The sequence below is a fragment of the Salminus brasiliensis genome, chromosome 1 (genome assembly GCF_030463535.1).
Source record: "Salminus brasiliensis chromosome 1, fSalBra1.hap2, whole genome shotgun sequence".
Taxonomy (NCBI): Eukaryota; Metazoa; Chordata; class Actinopteri; order Characiformes; family Bryconidae; genus Salminus; species Salminus brasiliensis.
Genome location: NC_132878.1, coordinates 32,341,731 through 32,365,353, shown reverse-complemented (window position 1 = coordinate 32,365,353; position 23,623 = coordinate 32,341,731). Strand labels below are relative to the sequence as shown.

Below are 23,623 nucleotides of genomic sequence, written 5' to 3'. Positions count from 1 at the left end.
AATGTAAATATATTTAATTTAGATTTTTAATAATACCTATTAAATGTGTATTGAAATATATTTGGGTATTTAAAAATAATTCAAGAAATTGTATATTTCTGGTCATATCCTTCTAGAACTATCTGAAACAATAAGGGTAACACCTTGTAGGTAGCACCTACACCTAATGTATCAAACATACATTAACTACTTTACATTGAGTTACCAACTCATCTGGTATGTTTGAAGCCTACATAAATCCTGCATAAAATATTAAGGCAAATAATTTAAACACTACACATGCAACAGTCTTCAGACTACCCCTTGAAAACCCCTTGATAACATTTCAACAGTATTCACCAAGTTGGATAAAAATGCCAAAAAAAAAAGCTGAAAACCTGCAATTTGAGCTTAAGTTGTCCATGTCCAAATATGTTTGGGCCTGACTGTAATTTTCATTGAGAAGCTTGAAACATTCACATCTGTCTGTTTGTTTTCATCTGTTGTTCTGTCTGTTCATGTTTTCATGTTTTCATGTTTTCATGGCCTCCAATTCACATGATTCAAATGTGTCAGGTAAATAAAAAAAGGTTTTTACATTCACATAATTCTGGCCAAATTCTGGCCATGAATACATTAATGGTCATGTATGTCCTCCCAATAGTTTATAAAGGAGGCTTAAATGTGTTGTTGTGAATTTTGTGTTCCATGGAATGTGAGTGTTTCAAGAGATTTGTTCATGTTGTAACAAAATATAAACATGGTTTTGGATCAGTTGTTCAGTACGCCCACAGATACACAGGTATGAGGTGACTGTTTCAGCAGTGTTTGGGAAAAAGACTGTGAAATTCCTCTGAAAACAAGAATTATGCAATATGCCCACAGATACACTTGTCTCGCCCGCGCCGCCGCGCCCGCCCCAGAGCCGGTCCCGGGCCGCGGCTCACAGGAAATAATGAACTATTTGTTAATGTACCATGTCATGTTTATTCATGGAAGGACATTTATGTTGAAATGGACTTTCGGGTTGACGCCCCTCGTCGCCATTTTGGTTTCGGGGTTTGTTTGTCAGGTGACTATTCTTTGTTTGGTTAATGTGTTACACCTGTGGGCTGGTGTATTTAAGTAGGGCTAGTGCCAGCTGCTGGTTGCTGAGGATTACCCTTAGTGCACCACATGCACCCAGGTTATTCAGTTAACGGTAGAGACTCAGTATTCACCGGTCTGGTCTGTAGAGTGCTTCCTTGTACAAGAGGACTCTCTTTCTACCTAGCTAGCTTAGCAGGGGAAGCTAACTAGCTAGGCATCTCTCATCTCAGGGTCCATTAGGGAGCTACTGCAGGTCTGCGGTGATCTCTCGCCAGGCTTCTTCGGTTCTGCAAGCTGGGGTCCTGGAGCTCCAGGAGTGAGCGACTCTCCAGCTTGCTTCAGCAGTTAGCTCTCCTCACTGTCGGACCGGAACAGTCGTCTAGGTTTGGTGGCTGACTCCTCACGCTCTCAAGTCTAGTAAGTTCAATGCGCCTGACTAGCGCTACTCTGTATGTCCTAGTTCATAGCTTTCCCAGGCTCGGCTTGGAGGTTTATGTTTCTGAGTAATGGTATTGGCTCAGCCCTGGCAGCTAGCACTGCCCTAGTGCCTCACCAGCCCCAGGTGTGTTCCTTTTGTTTGCCCAGTATTGTTTGTCACAGTTTTGTTTAGTTCTTCCTTATCCCTTGTAATTGGTGCTGCCTTTCTGTTTTGTCTACGGTTTATTGTTATCAATAAACTCCTTGCTTCGGTCCATCCCCTGTGAGTGTTCTCCCATCATTGTCAGACCGAGTGGATCATGACAACACTATGTACACTGAGCCTGAGCCGTATCATTCAAAGGTTCTTTATAAAAACAGCCCAGTCCTTTAGATGTAAAGAACCACCCTAGTCAAAAAGAAAATTACACTGAACTGTATTTTAAACAAATTGAGATTTGTCCAAGTATGTTATACTAGTATACTGTATATACTGTTAAACACTATACTAGTATTTTTTTATACTAGTATTTAAATACATACATATGGAGTAAACTCGCCAGCCAGTAGGTCACGCCAGCCAGAAATTGTGCCCAATTCACTACACCTGGGCAGTAGGCTATATAGGCACACAGATCCAGTTTCCCCACTGCTGGATCTTTTGTCTCTGGTCGAGTGTGTGTGCTAGTCAGTGTCTCAAACTGAAGGCTGAGTGGGTGTCACTCTCCTTTGTGTGTGTTTCTCCCAAGTTTGTTTCTCTCTGTGTGAACCCCAAGTTTCCCCTGAAGTTCCCTGTGTCTGTGTATGTGTGTGCGCATGTAAGCACACATACACTCGGTTAGCAGAGGAAAGCAGGAGTGTCTGCCTTCGCTGTAACTCAGTTCTCTTGTTTCTTTTGGGAGATCCTTTTTGCCCTTAGTTTCAGTTTTTCCTTGAGTTTAAAGAGGCAGCCAGAGTTCTCCTCTGGCGTCCTTTGTTTGTTTCCCGCCTTTCTTGCGTTAGACGCGACATCCTCTTTGTTTATTAAATCCACCCCTTTTATGTTTTATTTGTTGGCCACTTTCATGTTAGTTATCCCACATGTTAGAGCGTTAGTCTTGCGACACGACGGCCTGGGTTCGAGTCCTGGGTGAATTTTTCTCATTTCTGTTTTGCCTGCTCTAAGATTAAGGACTCGTTGGTCCTGTGATTGTGGTAGCTCACTCAGTAGCTGGGTTCAAACCCCGCTGTAGGTTTTACCCAAATAAATTAAATCACTGTATATAAAACTGGACATATCTTCACAAACCTTTTCAACAGATCATTGGAGCTGTGTGAAGTTCCTTCCTGCTTCAAATGCTCCACCATCATCCCAGTCCCCAATAAATCCTCCATCTCAGGACTGAGTGACTACAGGCCTGTCTCTCTAATATCTGTGGTCATGAAGTCTTTTGAATGTCTGGTGCTGTCCCACCTAAAGGACGTCACAGGACACCTGCTGGACCCCCTACAGTTTGTATATTAAGCAAACAGGTCAGTGGATGATGCGGTCAACATGGGTCTGCATTACGTCCTGCAACATCTCGACTGCCCAGGGACATATGCAAGAATTCTGTTTCTTGACTTCAGCTCGGCGTTCAACACCATTGTCCCACCACTGTCCTTCAAACTCTCCCAGCTCTTGACAGGCTTCTTGACAGGCAGGAAGCAGCAGATGCAGTTGGGGAAAGTCATGTCCTGCACACAGACTATCAACATTGGTGCTGAACGGATAGTACTCTGGTGCAGTCAGAACAACCTGGAGCTGAACATGCTCAAGACTGTAGAAATGAGGGTGGACTTTAGGGAACACCCCCCAGTCCTTCTGCTCTTCACTATCCTTCATCCTCATCGAATTCATCCTGTGTACATCCATCTCTGTCTGGTTTGGAGCAGCCACAAAGCAGGACAGGAACAGACTGCAGCAAACACTGAGGACAGCTGAGAGAGTCATTGGTGATTCTCTGCCCTCCATTCAGGACTTGTACTGCTCAAGAACCAGAAAATGGGCAGAGAAAATCCTTAGACTCCTAGCACCCTGGTCACAACCTCTTTCAGCTGCTCCCGTCTGGCAGACGTTACATAACTATGTCCATGAAGACTGTCAGACACAAGAACAGTTTTTACCCTCAGGCCATCACCTTCATCAACAGTTGATCACCATCAGCTACAGGCCATAGATACTACTGATGAACTACTGAGAATTTCCCCACTGTGGGACTAATAAAGGAATATCTTATCTTACACAAGATAAACTCTTATCACTCTTATCCTACAGTCACTGCATCACTGCACCATTACTCATTTTATGTTTACACTGCTGCATTTCCACAATATTTAATCTGTATAGTGTTGCTTACTGCTATTCTGTGAATAACACTGTAAAGCACACTGTATATAAATGTCCTCGTAAAGTCTGTGTATATTGTGTATACTATTGTTCTGTATATTGTGTATTGTCTGTAATTTATGTGTATCTGTGGCCAATAAATCTGATTCTGATTACAACTTGCAGATCAGGCCTGGAGTCTGACATGTTTGGCCTCTCTCTCTCTTTCTGGTACAACAACATGGAGACCTATCTCTCAGCTCCTCCATCCTCCCGAATAGGAGTGTACGGGGATCACAGTGCAGGAACTCTGTCCTTCTACAGCGTCTCTGATACAACGCTCTCCTACACATGGTCCACAACACCTTTACTCAGCCTCTCTATGCTGGATTCTGGGTTCAGTATTCTGGACTGTGACGTTGAGTGATCCATAATAATGAGAAAGTAGTTCAGCTGATACACATCAGAATAGAATGGTCTTAGTTTAAATAAGGGATGTATGAAGTTCTTTTGATGGATTGTTTTTTTTTTTTTGCTGGTGGTCTTTCTGTTTGTTATTTTGTTGGGCTGTGATTGAGTTCTTTTACTTCCTTAGACAATAAAACCTGACAGGCTGGTGTTTGTTTCTGTCTCATACTTAGAGATAGTACTTGATCTGGATTTGGATTAGATTTAGGATTTGATTTAGTTAGACTGTTAATCTTTATCTTAACACTTTGCTCTTATGTGTTGGGAGGTGGGTGTATCGTAATAATGGGAAAAAAATTTACCAGTGGGTGTGTGTGTGTGTTTTCATGAGTGCGTGAGAGTTCAGGATTGTTGGGGTTTACACTTTTGTTATCGATCTTATGCTTAATATAGTTTGATTTTCTTTATTGATTGTCTTTAACCAAAATGTTTCTCTTTATTATTATTTATAAGGGAATTGTCACTTTCAGAACAAACAAATGTATTTCCAATGAACCTATGTTCATTGAGAAAATGTATTTTGTATGAACCTAAAAAAATGTATTTTGTATGAACCTAAATACATATATTTTTTCCTTTGCTTTTCCTAAAACCTGAATGTAAAACCAGAGAGGTGACACAGAATCTGTGCAGCCTGCTTGCAGATTCGGTGTTGACGGAGAGTGATGTCTTTAGAGAAGAGTGTTGTGACTAAATGGAGGGAGTGAGGGTAAGTAGGAAGGGAGAGAGTATGAATGTTGTAGAGCAGTGAAGGAGCAGGGGCCTCTGATTGGTGAGTGGCTTCACGGGTAGGGTTTCTAGTGAGACTTTTCGTGAAGTTATTTGGTTGTGAAGTGCAGTAAAGTGTGTAGTGGTAACTGGCTCCAAGGCAGGTGATTCCAGCAACAGGGTTTCTCTGGCTGATGATTGTAGAACTTGTCCTTTTACCCGCTCTACCAGTGTTTATGCCTGAAACATTCTCTGGGGTAGGACGTCAGTGGTCAAATTGGGCAGAGCAGTTTGAGTTGGCAGCAGAGGTTAATGGCTGGGATGAGTCCCTAAAGTTTAAATTTATATTCTTGTTGCTGGTAGGCCTTGCCCAAGAGATCTTCAGTGGTCTCTCAGGGAATGGAGTACCTGCGTAGTTAAAGGCTGCTGTGTTGCATTGTTTAGAGCACTGTGATAGTGAGGATTGGAGTAGGGCCACATTTGCATCAATTGGTGATACAAGCTTACCTTACCACTGATGCGCACACTCAAGATTTGTTAGCCTGTAATCATTTCATAACTCTTTTTGCTGCTGGTGACTTTTGGGTTGGTCTTCGTAGTTTTAAAGCTTTGACCCTTGAGTCTGCTATTACTTTAGCAGCAGAAATGAAACTTCTTAAAAATTTAGAAAGGGCCCAAGTTACCCCAGGGGAAGTTAAGGTTAGGGTAAGGGAGTATATGATCTACTAAGATCATCTAGTAGAAGATCTTAGTGGGGGTAGTAGGTGATCCACACCAGAAAGTGAAGATCTTGATGGGCGTAGTGCAGAGGTTGCAGGCTTTACCTGTTTGCTCCAGACTTGTGTGGTACCGGGGGTCGGGAAGAGGTGACTGAAGTATGGGTGGCTCCTTCCCTTTTCTGTAGCTCTGTGAGATATGGATCCCGCAGTGATGGGAATGGTTGTTGGGAGTGTGGGTGCAGGAAAACTAGTGGGGGTGGACCGAATGCCTACCCCCTTAACATCAGTTGTGGCCTCTGTGGGTATTTGTTTTTAGCTGCTAAAGTAGGAGGGGTGGATTCTGTGTTATTATAACACTAAAAGGAAAAATGAAACCACATGGTATTATTGTTAATACCAAAAGTCAAAGAAAGAAAGAAAAAATATATTTTTTTGGGGAGCGGGGGGTGTAGTCAAGACTATTCAATTAAAACACTGCAGGAATGCTGGGAATATTAAGAAGAATTTTAACTGACTGTTTGGAGTGTGCCATTTAGTTTTCTTTTACCGGTATGAGTGGGGCAATCAGCATTTTCCTCCTTTTCTTTTAGGTGTCACAAGTAGGCATCTGATGTTCTCATTCAGGTTCTGTTAGATATATAGAGTTAGGCAGTTCTATAGGCAGAGTTTTGTTACTTTATTAAGTTTGCTTATAAGAAAGAAGGTATGTTGTCCCCATTTGGAGGTGGTGAAGAGTATTTATTCAGTTTTATTATTTTTTATGGCTGTTACATCACTTATCCACTTTTATATTACTTCAAAGCACTTTGTGCTCCATAAACCTCCAAACACACTGCTCTATACATTTAAATTAATATTACTGATGCTGTTTCTTCTGCTGCTGCACTGGGAACAAAACACAAAGCCACCAAGTCCCGTCTGACGTGTCAGCCCTCCTTATGTGAATAGTAAGGTCACTATTGAAGCTCCTGCTTTAAAAAATAACATATTAACACCTAACATCTACTGCTGCTTTGGCTAGAGCTATGTTTGCTCTTTATGCGCATTGGAGAAAGACAAAGGCCAAATATTACTGCAGTTACAGTAGAGTAAATTCCAACACCTCCTGCTCCGTACTCAGTTTAATTAATCAGCCTTTTTTCTAGCCTGTATCTGGGTGCTAAGGAAACTCCTTTCTTTGGTAAGGTGTAATTACAAATATGCTGTTCATCATACACAATGAGTAAAACCACTGTAAACATTTTACTACCAACATCTATCATCTGGCCTTTTTATAGCTATAACACTTTAACCCTTTAGCTGTTCACTTCAGCCCGAGAGTACATTAAAATGCATCAATAAAGTACATTAACAACACTACATTCATTGTCAGATTTTGTCACACATTTTGTTAGCCAGGTTATGATCCAGGATGTAAAGATCTGCACTGTAGAACAAATCATGGTGAGTTCAAATTCATTTCTGAAGGTGAACAGTTTATTACAGAACTATTTAATCACTAAGTGTCAATCTTGCAACCAATGTAATGCCCCATTTGATTCCAAATGTTAATTTTGGTTTCCATTATGTTGTAATGGCAAACTGTGTGATTTCATGGGTAGGGCAAGATGTCAAATATGTGTAACATCATGTACAATGAGTAACATTAGATATGAACATGTGGCTGCCAACACATAATCTGACCTATGTATAGCTTTATGGTAATCACATGAACAATTTTACAACTTTTCAATGCAGTGTGCTAAACATATTTTGTTATAAATTGACACCCACATTATGATCCAAGATGTGCAGTAAAGATCTGCACTGTGGAACAAAACATGGTGAGTTCAAATGATCAAAGTACACTGATTTCAGAGTGTAAGTGTGTATGCTTTCTACCACAGATTGGAAATAAAAAGTTTGATTCTGTTATTAGTATTAAGGCTGAATACTGTACTTCTTGCTGTAAGCAGTCCTGCTTCAAAAACTCTTTATCTGTGTTGGTCAGTGTTCTTCATTTATTTTTCTCTCCACCTTCTTCTCTTAATGACACTTCAGCAAACAGAGAACCAGGAAGCCACCACTAATCAGTTCAGTGGGAACGAAACTGATCTCGGAATACTACTCTCTCTCTCTCTTAGTCTGAAAGTGCAGGAAAATGGCAGAGGCCAGTATTTCAGTAGATCAGGACCAGTTCAGCTGTCCAGTCTGTCTGGATCTGCTGAAGGATCCAGTGACCATCAACTGTGGACACAGTTTCTGTATGGTGTGTATTAATTGTCACTGGGATCAGGAGGATCAGAGGAGGGTCTACTGCTGCCCCCAGTGCAGAGAGACGTTCACTCCGAGGCCTGTTCTACGCAGAAACAACATGCTGGCTGAAGTGGTGGAGAAACTGAAGACAGGAGTGCAAACTACTGCTTCTTCTGCTCAGTGTTATGCTGGACCTGGGGATGTGGCGTGTGATTTCTGCACTGGAAGAAAGCGCAAAACTACGTGGTCATGCCTGACGTGTCAGGCTTCTTATTGTGAGACTCATCTTAAACCCCACTATGAAGTTCCTGCATTAAAAAGGCACAAGCTGATTAAAGCCTCCACACAGCTACAGGAGAAGATCTGCTTGCAACATGATAAACTGCTTGAGATCTACTGTCGCACTGACCAAACCTGCATCTGTTATTTGTGTACAATGGACAAACACATAGGCCATGATTCAGTTGCAGCTTCAGCAGAAAGAGCAGAAAAACAGGTAAGAACAATTTTTTTCAGAATCAAATTATACTACACATTACAAAGAGAAATCTTCAAGGATTATTTTAGTGAATTCTGAGACTGCAGTGGTAATTAAAAGTAGCATTTTGTGTTGATACTGGAGAAACCACCTGCTTTATATGTTGTGCAGAAAATTTCTAATAATTGTGACTGCAGAAATATGTTTATGTGTCATGGCTGGTTAGGCCAGATAGAGAGGGACGAACACTAGCAGAGATGGATCCAATGCAAGTACTTTTAATAACAAAAATGGGTACAACACAGTGGGGAAATGAAAGCAAACAATGCAGTAACTAAAGGGACTAAATAGTAAAACAACATAAACACGACAACTAAAACGGACAAACACAAAAGCACACCTGAGACCGGGGGGCGCTCTGGGAGCTGAGCTGGATGAGCTTGTGAGGGAGAACTGGGAACAACACAAAACAACCTGCAGTGCCTGGGGAGATTACAGGGAAAACTAAGGACAAGCGTGAACCATGCAGAGACTACTCAAAACTGAGGGGGGTAGGGGGGAGCAAGGTCCGCTAGAGGACCTGAACTATGAACCAAACTGGCCTTAACAAGCTGTGATCTGAGTCACAAGCCTCTTGAGCTACCTCGAGGCTCTGAACCTACAATTGTGGAGAGGAGCTCTGTACTCTGCACTGAGGTAACAGAGCTGATCAGAGCTCAGGAGAAGGCTGAACTGAGTGGAGCTGAGGAACTCCTGGAAGAGCTGGAGAAGGAGATCACTGATCTAAAGAGGAGACACACTGAGCTGGAGCAGCTTTCACACACAGAGGATCACGTCCAGTTCCTCCAGGTAACAGTTGTTGATCTGCAGATGACCTCGCCCCTCTGAAAGTTTCCAGCATGCTCCTCTGATGGTGGCTAATGCTGTTCGTCAGCCAGTCCGAGATAATATGCTAGATATTAAGATGACCAATCCAGAGTTTTATAGAGGGTGAAAGCTTTACGAGCTTTTATGAAAGTGAAGGTAAAATGAACATTCCTCATCAGGGGTACAAGCATACAGTCAGGACCATGCAATGGAGAAAACTATAATTGAGGTCACCTTGTACAGTATGCACTGCCATGTGTACAAAAGATGAGGGCTGAAAGTAAACTGTAGTCAGATGTCATTGTTTTGATCTGCTATAAATGCTTAATTTTGCTCCAGTTCATTGTTTTATTTTCTGGGTAGAGTTTCCAGTCCGTGTGCGTCTCTTCTGGATGTGAGGATGCACCCAGCATCACTGTCCATCAACATCTCTCATTTGATGGCGTGAGGGAATCTCTCTTTGACCTAAAAGATCTACTGGAGGAATTCTGCAAGAAGAAATTAGGTACAATCTCTTCACATGGTAAGTTAGATCGAGTTATGAAGGTGACTACAGGATGTCAGACTCAGAAAGACTGTGATTGTCTTTGGCTATGCAGTTACTGTCGCGTATCCATGTTTAATAACACAACAGATGTCGAGTTATGACTGTGCTTATTTGCTGACTGTAACAAAAACAGCAACTTTCAGTATCTGCCATTTTAACACCTGTTACACAGCAGAAAACACATTGGTTAGCAGATAGAAGCCGACTGGCTTGCAACGTTGGCTTTATTATACAACCAGCACACTAAGTGAGGAGCCCTCAAAAGACATCAATATTAGTATGTACTATGGACCACTAAAATAAGAAAGCTATCACTTACATTAATTCCTATCTAACTCTTGCAGCATTAGCTTGAGCATGCAACATGGACCTGCTTTTATACATAATTGTGAGAAACCCAATCACCATTATCTGTTCTTTGAACGATGTGGTGATTTCAGTTCGGGGTCCTTTCCAGACCAGTGTCTGAAGTAGTAACAAGTAGTCACCTGACCTGACACCTCATTCTTTTTGGAACATTAAATGTAAGTATGTCAGTCATCAATGTCTTACCCCATTGTGGTGCATGAATGTCTGATATTCCCTTGAAGTAAATTGGGGCCTGTTATCAAATACTTCTTCAAGAAGACCCCAGGTATCAAAAGTACCCTCTTAGCACCTCTTGTCTTATTGTCTTATCTGCATTGGTACTAGAAATTAACTAACTCCCCTGTTTTTGGTCTTAGGATTTTTACCAAGGGTGACAAGGGTCAATATGAACTTACACCTGTACAAGTATTCACTGAATTTAGTTACACCAAACATGATACGGAGTGGCTCTAGATCTCAATAGACAGGTTTGGTTTAAATGTAACAAAATAATAAAGAATTTCTAAAGAGACCTTAAAGATTGGAAATTGGGATTGCATGTTTGCAAAATATGTTTTTTGCCTTTATCGTCAATTGGTTACTGTTTTGACACCAGTTGCAGCACTTCAGATGATTGTACCTTCAGAGCCAAAGACCAGAGAAGACTTTCTGCAGTGTATGTGAAAATAAACACCTCACTAATCTTTAAACACCTTTTCCCTTAATGCTTATTCAATATGTACCAATATAACCGTATTGACGTACAAGGAAGAAAAAGTCAATTTGTAAGTACAATAAATAAAATGTTTTGGGTTTTTTTGTAGATTTCTGTCAGCTGACTCTGGATCCCAACACAGTAAATCACTACCTCAGTCTGTCTGAGAACAACAGAGTGGTTACACACAAAGAGAGAGTCCAGCAGTACACTGACCATCCAGAGAGATTTGACTACTGGTATCAGGTGTTGAGTAAGGAGAGTGTGAGAGGACGCTGTTACTGGGAGGTTGAGTGGAGCAGTATTAAAGGATATCTGGTGTACATATCAGTCTCATATAAAGGGATCATCAGGAAAGGGCAGAATGATGTGTGTTGGTTTGGACACAACAGCCAGTCCTGGAGTCTGCGGTGTTCTCCCTCGTTCTCTTTTTGGAACAACAACACTGAGACTAAGATCTCAGCTCCTCCATCCTCCAGAATAGGAGTGTATGTGGATCACAGTGCAGGAATTCTGTCCTTCAACAATGTCTCTGATACACTGACCCTCATACACACAGTCCACACCACCTTTACTCAGCCTCTCTACGCTGGATTCTGGGTTCCGTATTCTGGATTGACCGTGCAGTTGAGTGATCCATAATAACGAAAAAGTGGTTCAGCTGATACACATCAGAATAGAATATGTGAAGTTCTTTTGATGGATTGTTTTTTTGTTTTTTTTTGATGGATTGTTTTTTTTGTTTGTTTGTTTTTTTTGATGGATTGTTTTTCTTTTCTTTCTGTTTGTTATTTTGTTGGGCTGTGATTGAGTTATTTTACTTCCTTAGTCAATAAAACCTGACAGGCTGGTGTTTGTTTCTGTCTCATACTTAGAGATAGTACTTGATCTGGATTTGGATTAGATTTAGGATTTGATTTAGTTAGACTGTGTTAATCTTTATCTTAGCACTTTGCTCTCATGTGTTGGGAGGTGGGTGTGCTGTAATAATGGGAAAAGCTTTAACCAGTGTGTGTGTGTGTGTGTGTGTGTGTGTTTTCATGAGTGCGTAAGAGTTCAGGATTGTTGGGGGTTTACACTCTTGTCATCGATCCTATGCTTAATGTATTTTGATTTTCTTTATTGATTGTCTTTAACCATGTGTCTTTAACCATGTGTAATGTTTCTCTTCAATATTATTTATAAGGGAATTATTGTCACTTTCAGAACAAAAAAAATGTATTTCCAATGAACCTATGTTCATTGAGAAAATGTATTTTGTATGAACCTAAAAAAATGTATTTTGTATGAACCTAAATACATATATTTTTTCCTTTGCTTTTCCTAAAACCTGAATGTAAAACCAGAGAGGTGACTTCTACAGCCACAAAAACACATGGAATCTGTGCAGCCTGCTTGCAGATGAACCCACGAGAGATTCAGTCAGATTCAGTGTTGACGGAGAGTGATGTCTTTAGAGAAGAGTGTTGTTGTGACTAAATGGAGGGTGTGAGGGTAAGTGGGAAGTATGAATGTCATAGAGCATTGAAGGGGCCGGGGCCTCTGATTGGTGAGTGGCTGCACTGGTGGGAGATGGTGAGATGATGAAAAGGAGAGTGAGGAAGAGAAACAGTAGTTCTTTGTTTGGTTTGAGGAGAGGAACTTGAGAGTCATGCGGCTGTAATCAGGATGGGAGGGGTTGTTTGTGGTTGTTTAGGGCCTCCGTCGAGAAAGATAGAGAGATGTAGTTAGATGTCTCTGGGATTAAGAGAGCAGCGGCGTGACTCACGTAACTGACTTCAGCGCAGCCGAAGCATATGGAGTATTGAGCAGTGGCCGGTGGTGGTGCAGAGTTAAGGTGACGCATCTGCGTCTTATACGTGTTTTTTTATATAGTGTATGGCATTTAGAGAATGAGAGAGCAAGGGGGACAGGGCTGCAGGGTTGCTAGTGAGTCTTTTCGTGAAGTTATTTGGTTGTGAAGTGCAGTAAAGTGTGTAGTGGTAACTGGCTCCAAGGCAGGTGATTCCAGTAACAGGGTTTCTCTGGCTGATGATTGTAGAACTTGTCCTTTTACCCGCTTTACCAGTGTTTATGCCTGAAACATTCTCTGGGGTAGGATGTCAGTGGTCAGATTGGGCAGAGCAGTTTGAGTTGGCAGCAGAGGTTAATGGCTGGGATGAGTCCCTAAAGTTTAAATTTATATTCTTGTTGCTGGTAGGCCTTGCCCAAGAGATCAACTGCCGTTCTGTAGGAAGTTCTGTAGGCAGTTCTGTAGGCAGAGTTCTGTAGGCAGAGTTTTGTTACTTTATTAAGTTTGCTTATAAGAAAGAAGGTATGTTGTCCCCATTTGGAGGTGGTGAAGAGTATTTATTCAGTTTTATTATTTTTTATGGCTGTTACATCACTTATCCACTTTTATATTACTTCAAAGCACTTTGTGCTCCATAAACCTCCAAACACACAGCGCTATACATTTAAATTAATATTACTGATGCTGTTTCTTCTGCTGCTGCACTGGGAGAAAACACAAAGCCACCAAGTCCCGTCTGACGTGTCAGCCCTCCTTATGTGAATAGTAAGGTCACTATTGAAGCTCCTGCTTTAAAAAATAACCTATTGACACCTAACATCTACTGCTGCTTTGGCTAGAGCTATGTTTGCTCTTTATGCGCATTGGAGAAAGACAAAGGCCAAATATTACTACAGTTACAGTAGAGTAAATTCCAACACCTCCTCCTTGTACTCAGTTTAATTAATCAGCCTTTTTTTCTAGCCTGTATCTGGGTGCTTATTGTGAACTAAGGAAACTCCTTTCATGGGTAAGGTGTAATTACAAATATGCTGTTCATCATACACAATGAGTAAAATTACTGTAAACATTTTACTACCAACATCTATCATCTGGCCTTTTTATAGCTATAACACTTTAACCCTTTAGCTGTTCACTTCAGCCAGAGAGTACATTAAAATGCATCAATAAAGTACATTAACAACACTACATTCATTGTCAGATTTTGTCACACATTTTGTTAGCCAGGTTATGATCCAGGATGTAAAGATCTGCACTGTGGAACAAAACATGGTGAGTTCAAATGATCAAAGTACACTGATTTCAGAGTGTAAGTGTGTGTGCTTTCTACCACAGATTGGAAAAAAAGTTTGATTCTGTTGTTAGTATTAAGGCTGAATACTGTACTTCTTGCTGTAAGCAGTCCTGCTTCAAAAACTCTTTATCTGTGTTGGTCAGTGTTCTTCATTTATTTTTCTCTCCACCTTCTTCTCTTAATGACACTTCAGCAAACAGAGAACCAGGAAGCCACCACTAATCAGTTCAGTGGGAACAAAACTGATCTCAGAATACTGCTCTCTCTCTCTCTCTTAGTCTGAAAGTGCAGGAAAATGGCAGAGGCCAGTATTTCAGTTGACCAGGACCAGTTCAGCTGTCCAGTCTGTCTGGATCTGCTGAAGGATCCAGTGACCACTCCTTGTGGACACTGCTTCTGTATGGTGTGTATTAATGGTCACTGGGATCAGGAGGATCAGAGGAGGGTCTACAGCTGCCCCCAGTGCAGAGAGACGTTCACTCCGAGGCCTGTTCTACGCAGAAACAACATGCTGGCTGAAGTGGTGGAGAAACTGAAGACAGGAGTGCAAACTACTGCTTCTTCTGCTCAGTATTATGCTGGACCTGGGGATGTGGCGTGTGATTTCTGCACTGGAAGAAAGCGCAAAACTACGTGGTCATGCCTGACGTGTCTGGCTTCTTATTGTGAGACTCATCTTAAACCCCACTATGAAGTTCCTGCATTAAAAAGGCACAAGCTGGTTAAAGCCTCCACACAGCTACAGGAGAAGATCTGCTTGCAACATGATAAACTGCTTGAGATCTACTGTCGCACTGACCAAATCTGCATATGTTATTTGTGTACAATGGACAAACACAAAGGCCATGATTCAGTTGCAGCTTCAGCAGAAAGAGCAGAAAAACAGGTAAGAACTATTTTTTTCAGAATCAAATTATACTACACATTACAAAGAGAAATCTTCAAGGGGTATTTTAGTGAATTCTGAGACTGCAGTGGTAATTAAAAGTAGCATTTTGTGTTGATACTGGAGAAACCACCTGCTTTATAAGTTGTGCGGAAAGTTTCTAATAATTGTGACTGCAGAAATATGTTTATTATGTGTCATTGCTGGTTAGGCCAGATAGAGAGGGACGAATACCAGCAAAGATAGATCCAATGCAAGTACTTTTATTAACAAAAATGGGTACAACACAGTGGGAAATGAAAGCAAACAATGCAGCAACTAAAGGGAGGAGGGAGCAAGGTCCGCTAGAGGACCTGAACTGTGAACCAAACTGGCCTTAACAAGCTGTGATCTGAGTCACGAGCCTCTTGAGCTACCTCGAGGCTCTGAACCTACAATTCTTGGTGAGGAGCTCTGTAGCCGAGCTCCTCAAGTCCCCCCCCCCCCCCCCCCCAGTTGAAACACATTACTAAACAAGACATGACATGAGTCAAAACCAGGAACATGTGAGACGGCAAACGAACTGAACCAAACATATAAACATGAACAGAACACTGAACCGAGACAATGAATCAAACTTCAACTGAAAAGTCTTTAAGGGAGCCTGCGGGCCGCGGCTTGAGTCCTCCCCAGATGCGGGCGTGACGACGCGGACCTGACATTATGTAGAACAATTTTGTGTACAAATCTGCAGTCATGTATGAAGAATAGACATTTTATGGTTAAATCATAATAACAGTCATGCTGTTTATTGTGCACAGTCCTAAGAATGTCAGGGAACACAATAAACACAGTAAACACCCATCACCCATCCATAAACACTTACATGGTTTTACTTTCAGCCGCAACTGAAGAAAATGCAAACAGATTTGCAGCAAAGAATCCAGAAGAAAGAGAAGAAGCTGCAAGAGGTGAAACAGGCAGTGAACACTCTTAAAGTAAGTAGTGAGCAAAAATCTACTGGAGCAGCAATGTATTTCATACCTCAGTCTGACTCTCCTCCTGTTGCAAAGAGAGAGAGAATGATAAATGAGCTTTAAATGGACCTCAGTCTTGTCTGTGTGTCTGTGTGTATGCTAACAGAGCTCTGCACAGGCAGCAGTGGAGGACAGTGAGAGGATCTTTACTGAGCTGATCCGCTCAATTGAGAAAAAGCACTCTGAGGTAACAGAGCTGATCAGAGCTCAGGAGAAGGCTGAACTGAGTGGAGCTGAGGAACTCCTGGAAGAGCTGGAGAAGGAGATCACTGATCTAAAGAGGAGACACACTGAGCTGGAGCAGCTTTCACACACAGAGGATCACGTCCAGTTCCTCCAGGTAACAGTTGTTGATCTGCAGATGACCTCGCCCCTCTGAAAGTTTCCAGCATGCTCCTCTGATGGTGGCTAATGCTGTTCGTCAGCCAGTCCGAGATAATATGCTAGATATTAAGATGACCAATCCAGAGTTTTATAGAGGGTGAAAGCTTTACGAGCTTTTATGAAAGTGAAGGTAAAATGAACATTCCTCATCAGGGGTACAAGCATACAGTCAGGACCATGCAATGGAGAAAACTATAATTGAGGTCACCTTGTACAGTATGCACTGCCATGTGTACAAAAGATGAGGGCTGAAAGTAAACTGTAGTCAGATGTCATTGTTTTGATCTGCTATAAATGCTTAATTTTGCTCCAGTTCATTGTTTTATTTTCTGGGTAGAGTTTCCAGTCCGTGTGCGTCTCTTCTGGATGTGAGGATGCACCCAGCATCACTGTCCATCAACATCTCTCATTTGATGGCATGAGGGAATCTCTCTTTGACCTAAAAGATCTACTGGAGGAATTCTGCAAGAAGAAATTAGGTACAATCTCTTCACATGGTAAGTTAGATCGAGTTATGAAGGTGACTACAGGATGTCAGACTCAGAAAGACTGTGATTGTCTTTGGCTATGCAGTTACTGTCGCGTATCCATGTTTAATAACACAACAGATGTCGAGTTATGACTGTGCTTATTTGCTGACTGTAACAAAAACGGCAACTTTCAGTATCTGCCTTTTTAACACCTGTTACACAGCAGAAAACACATTGGTTAGCAGATAGAAGCCGACTGGCTTGCAACGTTGGCTTTATTATACAACCAGCACACTAAGTGAGGAGCCCTCAAAAGACATCAATATTAGTATGTACTATGGACCACTAAAATAAGAAAGCTATCACTTACATTAATTCCTATCTAACTCTTGCAGCATTAGCTTGAGCATGCAACATGGACCTGCTTTTATACATAATTGTGAGAAACCCAATCACCATTATCTGTTCTTTGAACGATGTGGTGATTTCAGTTCGGGGTCCTTTCCAGACCAGTGTCTGAAGTAGTAACAAGTAGTCACCTGACCTGACACCTCATTCTTTTTGGAACATTAAATGTAAGTATGTCAGTCATCAATGTCTTACCCCATTGTGGTGCATGAATGTCTGATATTCCCTTGAAGTAAATTGGGGCCTGTTATCAAATACTTCTTCAAGAAGACCCCAGGTATCAAAAGTACCCTCTTAGCACCTCTTGTCTTATTGTCTTATCTGCATTGGTACTAGAAATTAACTAACTCCCCTGTTTTTGGTCTTAGGATTTTTATCAAGGATGAATGGGTCAATGTGAACTTACACCTGTACAAGTATTTACTGAATTTAGTTACACCAAAAATGATACAGGGTGGCTCTAGATCTCAATAGACAGGTTTGGTTTAAATGTAACAAAATAATACAAAATTTCTAAAGAGACCTTAAAGATTGGAAATTGTGATTGCATGTTTGCAAAATATGTTTTTTGCCTTTATCGTCAATTGGTTACTGTTTTGACACAGTTGCAGCACTTCAGATGATTTTACCCTCAGAGCCAAAGACCAGAGAAGACTTTCTGCAGTGTATGTATACAACAGAAACAAATGCAAATCCTAGAGTTACTATCATGGTATTACATAATACAAACCGGATTCCAAAAAAGTTGGGACACTAAACAAATTGTGAATAAAAACTGAATGCAATGATGTGGAGATGGCAAATGTCAATATTTTATTCATAATAGAACATAGATGACAGATCAAAAGTTTAATCTGAGTAAATGGAACATTTTAAAGGAGAAATATGTTGATTCAAAATTTCATGGCATCAGCAAATTCCAAAAAAGTTGGGACAAGGCCATTTTTACCACTGTGTGGCATCCCCCCCTTCTTCTTACAACACTCAACAGACGTCTGGGGACAGAGGAGACCAGTTTCTCAAGTTTAGAAATAGGAATGCTCTCCCATTCATGTCTAATACAGGCCTCTAACTGTTCAATCGTCTTGGGCCTTCGCACCTTCCTCTTTATGATGCGCCAAATGTTCTCTATAGGTGAAAGTTCTGGACTGCAGGCTGACCATTTTAGTACCCGGATCCTTCTCCTACGTAGCCATGATGTTGTGATTGCTGCAGAATGTGGTCTGGCATTATCTTGTTGAAAAATGCAGGGTCTTCCCTGAAAGAGATGACGTCTAGATGGGAGCATATGTTGTTCTAGAACCTGAACATAGGTCTCTGCATTAATGGTGCCTTTCCAGACATGCAAGCTGCCCATGCCACAAGCATTCATGCAACCCCATACCATCAGTGATGCAGGCTTCTGAACGGAGCGTTGATAACAACTTGGGTTATCCTTGTTCTCTCTCAGATGACATGGCGTCCCAGTGTTCCATAAAGAACTTCAAATCGCGACTCATCTGACCACAGAACAGTCTTCCATTTTGCCACACTCCATTTTAAAATGGTCTTAATGTTTTACCCACATCTGCTAGCAATATCCCAACTTGTATGAGGATGAATAAATTCTTTGCGTCTGTGCGAATGCACACTGTGCACAGTGACCACACCTGTAATTACCAGTTGCAATGTTAAACGGCCAATTCTGTGCACACTGTGCATATCAGATTTAACCAAAATGTCTCAAAGGTTTGTTGATCGTTTAAAAACATCGTTCTCTAAAACCATGTTGCAGTTTAGAGTTGGTAGATACACTATATTGCTAAAAGTCTTCGCTTGCCTGCCTTCGCACACATCTGAACTTAATTCTTAATCCATAGGGTTTAATATGACGTCGGGACACCCTTTGCAGCTATGACAGCTTCAACTCTTCTAGGAAGGCTTTCCACAAGGTTTAGGAGTTTAGTGTTTATGGGATTTTTTGACCATTCATCCAGAAGCACAATTGTGAGGTCAGACACTGATGTTGGACGAGAAGGCCTGGCTCGCAGTCTCCGCTCTAATTCATACACGTCGTTGCATTCAGTTTTCATTCACAATTTGTTTAGTGTCCCAACTTTTTTGGAATCCGGTTTGTAGATCTTGAATTTGATCTTAAATTAGTTTAATTTTTTGGACATATAGCAATGCTTTTTAATTTGTTTTTCAGATTCCTGTCGGCTGACTCTGGATCCCAATACAGTAAATCAGTTTCTCATTCTGTTGGACAAAAACAGACTAGTACAGAACAGCAGGAAAAGCCAAGCATACTCCGATCATCCAGAGAGATTTGACTACTGGAAACAGGTGTTGTGTAAGGAGAGTGTGAGAGGATGCTGTTACTGGGAGGCTCAGTGGAGCAGTAAGGGACATGAAGTGTCCATATCAGTCTCATATAAAGGGATCGGCAGGAAAGGACGGGATAAAGAGTGTTTATTTGGACACAACAGCCAGTCCTGGAGTCTGCAGTGTTTTCCCTCTCTCTCTTTCTGGCACAACAACACTGAGAAGAAGCTCTCAGCTCCTCCATCCTCCAGAATAGGAGTGTATGTAGATCCCAGTGCAGGAACTCTGTCTTTCTACAGCATCTCTGATACAATGACCCTCCTACACACAGTCCACACCACCTTCACTCAGCCTCTCCATGCTGGATTCGGGGTAGATTCAGGATCTTCTGTGAAGTTGTGTGACAATAATGACAATATAGATTGTGACATTAAGAGTCATCAGTGTTTGCTCATTCATAAACAAGGACTATTGGAATAGTTTACTGTTTGTGTGCATTACTGCACATTTCACTCAACTGCATGAATTATAGTGTTATGAATTATAACATAACATTGCACCATTGTACAAAAATGTCAGTGTGAATTATTCTGATGATTAATTTCCAGCTAAGGGTGGTGGTGCGGTGCAACAACTTTAAACATGGAAGGTAGTGTTTGACATTTTTATGTTAAATTGTAAGGAGCAAGGGCTCTAGGCATTAAGGCTCCTCCACCTTAAAATAAATGTGCACCCTGATTTCCAACACGTCAGCTATCGACGTGTTATAATGGTTGCCCATTCTGACCTCAGCAGGAGGTTGCACATGGGCAGGCCATTTGCTCAAATGAACTTTGACCATGCTCTGCCTTATACCTGGGGTTTATAACCAGCTTCATTTGAGGCTCATCTCAAGACTTATAAGGACTGGTTTTCAGCATGAGTTTTTAGTGCTGGTGGGCTAGAAAGATTTGGCTTTGGTAACTCATTGTGGGCAAGGATTTTGCTCCAACATCTTTGCTTTCTGAAGTTAGGGTGCCAGTATGACTGCAGTGAAGATTCACCTCAGTGTCCAATCATTTTAATTTTTTATTTTAATTTAAATTTTAATTACAGCCATAATTTTCCATTAAATCCATCCTCAGTGCAGATTACTTTTTCATTTTTCAGCTTGTATGGGTGAATCACTGTCCATTGGCCAATGTAACTAAATACACTTAATTATGGGTTTATTGAACTTAAAGGTCTGTAAAATGATCACAACGGTTTACCTACAGTTGAATAATATGTTGGATATTTCCAGTTTTCTGAAAAACAGAGTTCATTTATTTGGGTAGAAACAACTTTTGGGATTATAGTACAAGTGCATAATATTATATGATATTTCAAATATGCTTTACTTTAGTAGTTGAGTGTGTGAATTACTATAGTAGATGTTTTAATGTACTTTGCAAAAATGTACAAAGGCCTATTTAAAAACAAGTATTTACTTTTTTCATGGATTTATGTGTATTTAAGGATTACCTGTTGTCCAGTTGTGTTTTTCTTCTTGCAGGACTAGACCCCCAGCATTGAGGGTTTTGGCTCACCTTTTTGATCCCGCTGCAAATGTGCCTTTGGGGATGCCCTTTTTTTCAGATCATACACTTTCACATAGAAGCAGCTGCAGGCAGTATGTCCAGTGAGCCAGTGCATCCCTCACCGTGTGCCTCATCAGGGTAATGGACTGCACTTCCAAGAGCAGATGATGATGACTTTCATGTCCTCAGGAAGTCAACTCAGGCAGTCTGTGTGCTCCTTGTGCGGAGTGCAGAAAGGTTTGCAGTGCTGTTAGGTTTGTCTGGCCAATACATGGACTGCCCCCCTGAGTGCAACTCACTACACTGAAATGTGCAGGTTTTCAAAGTTTCTGTTAGTACATATTCCTGTACAGGAAGATGCAACCCTCTATCAAACAGGGGGCATATTGCACGTCTCTAGAGAAATAGGCTGAAATTGAAGGTCAGGTAGCTGATCTGCTGGCGGATGTCATCAGCGATGAGAGGTGCATCCCCTGGGCCTCCTGAGTGGTCCGGGTTAAAAAGAAAGGTGGGCAGTGGAGGGTCTGTGTTGATTACAGGTGACTTAATTCAGTTATTTAAGAATTAGCATCCTCTGCCCTGCACACGGGACTTATCTAATGGCTATTTCTGGGTGAAAATGGCTGAATTATTTCAGGATAGGATCACCACGGGTTGGGCCTATACCATTGAAGGACCATGCATGATGGAACTCACCCATAGGGGGCTGCTGTGGCATATTTGCATGGTCTATTTGAATGACAATCATAATTTCGAGGATCACCTTGTCCACCTGGAAGTTGTCTCCAGAATTCAGTCTGCTGGGCTAAAACTCAGTGCTAGTCACTTGGCCAGAGATCATGTGGTGTGCTTCGGTCATGTCATCTCCAGGCACAGCCTCCAACCTTACCCAAAGAACACAGGACTGATGGAATGGACTGATGAGTGTGTAACTACTTTTGAGCACGTCAAGGGGGTGCTCACCTCTACCCCTCTTGTGACACTACCTAATTTTGCAGTTCTATTCAAGATTTACACAGATGCCTTCAAAGAGTCAGAGGGGTTCATGCTGGCACAGGACAGTGATGAACAAATGTTGTGGCTTATGCCAGTGAGATTTTAACCCAAGCTTAAAAGTGTGGTCTACATTTGATAGAAAACTCTGAGCCATTTTACAGGTCGTGCGAGAATTCAAACATTAAGTTGGTCTGTCTACACTCACAATTATAACCAATCATTGCTCTCCGCTGGGCCTTCAGTGCATGGACATTGATAATAACCCGTTTTCCAGGTTATTTTTTCTAAAGGAACCAGATGTTGTGTAAGAGAGTAAGTGGAGGCTGTTACTGGAAGTAATATTTTCTTTTTTGTGTTTTCATTTTTTATGGTAATAAAGACAATAAATGGCCTCTATGAGAGGTCCTACTTTGATTATAGGCAAATACATTTACTTATTATATTTAAACAATTTAAAACATTGTTTGCTTTATTAATTAGGAGAGGATGAGTGAAGCCTCAAGTACCAGCACTTAAACATTAAAAGGGATGCAAATGTGAGAGTTCTTTGTTAAAATCTACAGTGACAGAAGTAATATTATTATGGAAGGAAATTGACAAACAAGAAACTAGTAACTAAGATATCTAATAAAATATATTTAAAAGGCAGTTACAACAGGATAGCCTAGAGAGCTGGAAAAGAACAGAACAAGAAATTAGAAAAGCTGTTTCTGTTTCACTTATCAGGTCCTGTCACTCTAGTTCATGGACTCGTGTTTATGCTTCATTAACACTGCATAGGAAACCCTAATTTACTCTTCTCTAAAAAAATGTACAACCATGTTTACAATATGACTCTTTTTGCACAGGTACTACAGCTTGTTTTACTCCAAGGTTTGACCCTTACTGTATTTATATGTGTTATATATATGTGGTTATATATTATGTGGTTATAAACCTTAAGCTTCTAATTTCAAATTTCAAATAGTCTGAGAAAGGGTGTTTTTAAGTAGGCGCTTCTCCCTGATCATGCTTTTCTTTTCCCATAATTCTTTTCAATTTATTTTAATCACTGTAAAATAAACCACATTCGTGAATGAAGACATGTGTATATCAATCAAAGCAAATCAAAGATAAATGAGAAACCTTTCAACATTGGACAGAATTGGACAGAATAAATCTCACATAATCTTATAAAAAGATAAAAATATGTAAATAAATGTTGATGTCTTTATATAGTGAGAATAATGTGTCAACAATATGAACTGCACATATGTTTAATTACTAAAGCAAATAACTTACTTGACAGTTAAATAACTTTAGTTATCAAAATTATGTTGCATGCTCATGTTTTACTGTATCAAACAAGCCTTTCAAAATCTGTCATGTGACCTATTGTTTGGTGTTTAGCTGAAGAAAATGCTTCCTTAGAGCAGACTTTGATCTCTGCAGCATACATAATAATAAAGGTGCCACAAATAGTTCTTTAAGCATTTAAAAACGTTTTTCAAATGTTTAAAAGGTTCGTCACACATACATCTATATTTCCAACATGGATCTCTACGGAACCAAAAGTGGTTCTTCTATGAAAGCGCACAAAGATCCAATTGTTGCACCT

The 23,623-nt window shown here is 40.9% G+C and overlaps 2 protein-coding genes across 3 annotated transcripts; both read left to right on the top strand.

The window, feature by feature from the left end:
• Window positions 1–7,867: 7,867 nt before the first annotated feature.
• Window positions 7,868–11,559, top strand: LOC140567836 (tripartite motif-containing protein 16-like protein). The gene is made up of 5 exons (XM_072692453.1): window positions 7,868–8,458; window positions 9,071–9,289; window positions 9,671–9,830; window positions 10,819–10,878; window positions 11,027–11,559. Exons 1-5 carry the CDS (start codon window positions 7,868–7,870, stop codon window positions 11,557–11,559), a joined length of 1,563 nt encoding a protein of 520 aa, XP_072548554.1.
• A 2,672-nt stretch (window positions 11,560–14,231) lies between these two features.
• On the top strand, window positions 14,232–23,043 carry LOC140554672 (E3 ubiquitin-protein ligase TRIM47-like). 2 transcript variants are annotated; one of them, XM_072677918.1, is made up of 6 exons: window positions 14,232–14,889; window positions 15,771–15,866; window positions 16,012–16,245; window positions 16,627–16,786; window positions 17,773–17,832; window positions 19,356–20,800. In XM_072677918.1, the coding sequence occupies exons 1-6, from the start codon at window positions 14,299–14,301 to the stop codon at window positions 19,949–19,951; spliced, it is 1,737 nt and encodes a 578-aa protein (XP_072534019.1). In that variant the 5' UTR covers window positions 14,232–14,298; the 3' UTR covers window positions 19,952–20,800. The 2 variants fall into 2 exon arrangements, with proteins under 2 accessions (XP_072534019.1, XP_072534028.1); XM_072677927.1 differs by lacking the exons at window positions 17,773–17,832; window positions 19,356–20,800 and adding an exon at window positions 21,006–23,043.
• The last annotated feature ends 580 nt before the right edge of the window (window positions 23,044–23,623 follow it).